This window comes from Bidens hawaiensis, unplaced genomic scaffold, assembly GCF_021521415.1.
Source record: "Bidens hawaiensis isolate Kalapana, Puna unplaced genomic scaffold, B.hawaiensis_p1.1 tig00001575_1, whole genome shotgun sequence".
NCBI lineage: Eukaryota > Viridiplantae > Streptophyta > Magnoliopsida > Asterales > Asteraceae > Bidens > Bidens hawaiensis.
In genome coordinates, this window is record NW_027491088.1 from 2,750,782 (window position 1) to 2,756,079 (window position 5,298).

A 5,298-nucleotide genomic window follows, 5' to 3' on the forward strand; every position below is an offset into this window, starting at 1 on the left:
AAAAATCGTTTTCTTTGTATTGACCAGAAAGATGACAATCCGTTATATTCACGGTAAAATGTTTGGTCAAGAAAAACAGTTTTACCGTGAACAAAATCGATTTGTTCTGGCGGTGTTTGTGACACATTAGGCAAATAACGCATCGTAATGTTCGCATGAGCGATGTTGTCTCGCCCACATGAGAGATGTTACAACCTTAATTATCACCACACATTTTAGGCACAATGGCTATAGACGAGAGGATTGAGAACTCTAGAGTTAAATTAGTTTATGTGAAGGCAATCCAAAACTGATAATCTTCTGTAAGTTTCACTTGGGTAACGAAATCAAAGTTGTAAGCACTTTAACATATATATATTGGTTGGTATTAGTGACATGATAAATGATAATTCAAATTAAATTAACAAACATTCGGCAGCTTACCAAAGTAACATTCATCTTGTTTAATTTTTGGAAGTCAAAACAAGTGCTAAATCACAATTTCCTTCTAGTGCTTAGTTGCACAAACTTATCAAAATTTTATATCAAAACATATTTCATTGGTGTCACTAGTGATCATTTATAAGTCAAACTCACATTATAAACCCCAGGATGCACAAAATCATTATATATGTACAGAAACACATCTTGCATGAAATCAAATAATATATGTATTTTTTGATGTTAAATCAAGTTTTCTTGTTTATACTTTTGCTAATATGGCTTCTTTGAATAGACCGAAATTCGAACCAAATTTGAACAAGCTCATTTGAATTGGTGTTTCGAATCTTTTAATTTACAAGTCCGATACAATAATGTGAAGACCAACCCACATTTAACACAGTGAAAGTACTAGTAACATTATTGGCTATGCTAGTCACTATTACTTCCCTCTTTAAATATCTTCATCATCCTCATATTTCACTACACTTCCACATCTCTGACCAAACACACACCCCTCATAATTCACTCTCACAGATGGGTCAAAAGAAGTTTAGAGGCGTACGCCAACGCCATTGGGGTTCATGGGTTTCCGAAATCCGACATCCTTTACTGTAACATCTTCTCACTTTTCGCTCATGCATTTTATTCCAGTTAATTATACACAACACTATAATAACACATTATACGACCCATATAAAATGTCAGTGGTGCAGTGTCAGCACTGACATAATATATGGGCCTATATACGTTGTATCAAAAAAAAAAGTTGGTGTACATATAACATCACCCTTTATTTTTTGTTTCGTATAACACTTTATTAACCGTTATTTTTATTAACAAATAGGAAGAGACGGGTGTGGCTAGGGACATTTGAAACAGCCGAAGAAGCGGCCAAAGCATACGACGAAGCAGCCATTCTAATGGGTGGTCACAACGCCAAAACAAATTTCCCTATAAACAAAACCGAACCAGATGGAAACACTGACCCATCATCACCTACTTCTGCTCTTTCTACCATGTTAACTGCCAAGCTTAAGAAATGCTGCAAGTCTCCATCACCCTCACTTACTTGTCTCCGCTTGGACACCGAGAGTTCTGATATCGGAGTGTGGCAGAAACGCGCTGGAATTCATTCGGATTCCAACTGGGTCATGACGGTTGAGCTCGGTAAGAAGAAAGCCAAGATTGAAGGTGAATTAGAGGTTGAAAATTGTGGGATTGGAAACAATGAAGAAGAGGATAAAATTGCATTGCAGATGATTGAAGAACTCCTTAACACAAATTAGTTATTGGAGTTATAAGCTTGCTAGCTTGCTATATAGAGAATAAATCTGACAGATAGTTTACTTTTTTTATTTCAACTCTTAAATATTGCATGAAGATTATATTGGTTGTGTTAATGAACTAATGAAGCATGTGATGATAATTAAGAAAGTGATGTAGGCATTATATATAATAAACCTAACTGGTTAAATAATTTTCAGGAAGTAAATGATATTTAAGAAATTAATATGAGTAGGGATGAGGACAAAGGCTAAAAAAGTATCGACAATTATATGATGTACAAAGAATGAATGGCTAGTTGATTGGACCTATTGTTTAACTCTCTACATAGTACAATGTCCAGCAGTCCAAAGTACGCATATTCATGATTTCATGAATCATATAGATGGGAACTAGGATTTATTGTTCTTAACGCAAAATATGTGAAGCACACTCACTTGAATGACATACAATAGATAGGTGCAATGACGAAGCTTGGACTAAGACACTGGTGGGCCGGACTCAAAATGTATACAGAAAATCACAAACGAGGGAGGCCGAACTCAAATTTTCGGTCGAAAACAGTTAAAATTACACTAGATATAAATAATTTCGGTCGAAAACAGATAAATTTACACTACTGCGCAAAAAACAGGGGCCCGGGTGGGCTTCGCCTCTGGATAGATGGCGTAGTCAACCAACCATATAGTTTGTTATTTTATAATCAAGCAAACCAAAAAAAGTATTGAACTTTTGATTAAATATTTCATCTATTTTTTTTTCTAAACAGTTACGGATCAATGTATCAAATTTCCGTGGTCATGATCATCTCAAAAACACCATTGTAAGTTTTACCAGTTATCAAACGGCATTTATTATTATTTATTTGACCCAACCAAAATTCGGACATCAAGCTAAAAGATATCATCATCTAAATGGTTAAGAGACGGAGAACCAAAAGGAGGGGTTTAAAATAACCCAAATGTCGTTTAAGTTTAAGCAACTCTTCATCTGATTACTTAATTCTGCTTTCTCATTCAAATTTCAAAGCACCTCCAAATGTTTCCCTAATCTCAATCCTTCAGATTGGAAAGTCTTAAACATGTATCCACATCGATTTGCATTATAAACCTTGGTTTGACCAAAACTTCTTGCCAATAACAACTAGTTAGCTTTTTTTTTTCTTTTCTAAATGGTTACATAACAGTGTATCATATTTTCATTATTAATTATCTCAAAAGCACCATTGTAGCATTTAGTTTTATTGGTTGATCAAACGACAAGCTATCTTCATTACTTTGAACCGACCCAAACTGAAAATTCGGGCATCAAGTTAAAAGGCTGAAGCCAATGGAAAATTGGAAAGTGAATTCCAAATGTTGGTGTAAGAATAAATAAGGGTGGAATATGTGAATTTTTTTTACCCTCTACTACCCTAACCACCAACCAATGACATGATATCACTTCATTCAAACCCAAAACTACCCTAAAAATTACGACACATTCTTTTAATCCCAAAAGTATCCTAACAATTTTTTAAATAAAAAATAAGGGTGGAAGTAGTCTATATCCTTGGCTTTATTCACGGGTTTGTGAACCCATAGAGTCAAGCCGATGCCCCAACTCGCTCCACTTGCGGCAGTGTTAATTCCCACCCAAACCAAGGGTACCCTCTTGTGAACCTGAGATTATATATGGTTTAAAAGATAATGAGATGAAGTGTATAGAAACTTAGTCTTATCGGCATGATCTAAAACATAATCTAAAAGGGATCAAAAGTATCAATCGATATGTTGGTTTCATGCATGTCTCTTTTTTGAACCAAACTATGAGTCTATGATTCATAATTTAAAGCATTTTAAAAGCCAACCAATCAACACTCGCTTATAAAGGCAACATTAATGAACTAGCTTATAAAGGAAATTATAAACAATCTTATATATATACCGGTTGATTCGTGACCTTTTCTATCTATTTTGAACAGTACTAGCTTTCAAGGTTTGAACCTTCACCAATTTTCATAAGAGTTAGTCCTTACTACTACTACTATTGCTGCTGTTACTGCGACTACCACTGCCACTGCCACTGCCACTACCACTACTACCACGACTACCATCACGACCACCACCACGACCACCACGTAGTAAGAAATCAATGTAGACAGGGCTACTTGAAAAAACGATTACGTACACCGACTAACAAAGAAATCAATGCAGACTATGGATTTTATGTATATAACAACATTATAAAAAATATATACATACTTTTTCCTATATTGTAATTATCTATTATATAAATTTAGGTTCCTAAACCTTGAGTAATTTATATGTCTTATGACACCAAAGAATCATAACTTTGTTTTTAATATGAGGAATGTTGATTTAGGTGTTCATTGTTCTTATACGTCAAACCTATAAATAAAAAAGATGCAAATTTTGAGAAATGTTGATTTAGGTCTTCAATGTGAGAATTTCACAATATGGGTGAAGGGGTAGGTCCCAGCAAAGCAATGTTGGACCCGCAAGACTCACCTTGAAGAGGGACGTCTGCGCAAAGACCAACTGGATGCGCATGACCCACCATGCTCAGAGAGATGAAGACCTTACACGCAGTAAGCCAGCTGTTCCCGCAGGAAAGCCTCCCTTGGTAAAGTACCCTGCCTGTTCCCGCAGCTGCAGATACAAGCCAAGAAGGAAGGCTACCCGCACTAACAGTAAGGCTACACGCATAAGGCACTAACTCTTATACTTCAGTAATGTCACTTGAAGAAGGAATGAGCAGGGCGGGAATATTCCCGCCCAAATGAGCCAGTCCGTACGCTTCTAGAAGATCTTTTGTACTATACCTACCAAGGTATGGACAAATAGACAAGATCTGACGAAAGCGACCCATGAACCAATCACAGGGTGACAGCTCACCGACAATAGTACGAGGAGGAGCACGCTCCAGTACAAAATGTCACTATCAGCCGCTGCCTACCCACCAACTCCCATCGTGGCACGAACGTAGCCCATAGTTGGTGGAAAAGGAATATTATATACAGCTGGCCGTACCTGCTTGGAAACCTACCTTCGGCTATAAATACTCCAACACCTTGGAACGGTATGATCATCTGATATTATCTTATCTTCTCTCTAGCTATTTCTCTCTATATACACTTATATTCAGAGCAATCTAGTCTGATTCTCACGCCGGAGGGTGGTCACAAGGAGGAACCCCCCCTTCTCAGTGACGAGCTCACGGTGTCTGTTTTGCAGGTCGAGAAGAATAAACATCTTTGCCGGACCTAACCCTCGTGGGAAACATCTATTTAACCCTTAGATTATCCTTAATCTGCCGGGGTCATTTAGTGTTTCTTCATTGGCGCCATCCGTGGGATTAAGCTAGAACTAATTCTTTCACAGTTTTTTCAAACTTCTGGAAAGATGGTTAACGTTATTCCGATGCCAAAGCCACCGGGTAACCAAGAAGCTCCGGTAACCACAACCCCAGCTACTGGGGGGAACACCGGTGAATACATGATTGTTACGAACACTACCCCGGTTACCCAAGCCGGGGCAAGTGCAGTAAACAATCCTCTCCTGGGATTCATTGATACCCAGTTGGAGAAAC

General features: G+C 37.4%; 1 protein-coding gene across 1 annotated transcript; it reads left to right on the plus strand.

The window, feature by feature from the left end:
* The first annotated feature begins 957 nt into the window (after positions 1-957).
* Positions 958-1,712, plus strand: LOC143585925 (ethylene-responsive transcription factor WIN1-like). The gene is made up of 2 exons (XM_077067599.1): positions 958-1,034; positions 1,268-1,712. The coding sequence occupies exons 1-2, from the start codon at positions 958-960 to the stop codon at positions 1,707-1,709; spliced, it is 519 nt and encodes a 172-aa protein (XP_076923714.1). The 3' UTR covers positions 1,710-1,712.
* The last annotated feature ends 3,586 nt before the right edge of the window (positions 1,713-5,298 follow it).

Coding starts and splice junctions, on each gene's coding strand:
- LOC143585925 (XM_077067599.1), top strand. CDS start 958: ATGGGTCAAAAGAAGTTTAGAGGCGTACGCCAACGCCATTGGGGTTCA. Junction 1,035..1,267: donor GAAATCCGACATCCTTTACT/GTAACATCTTCT, acceptor ATTAACAAATAG/GAAGAGACGGGTGTGGCTAG.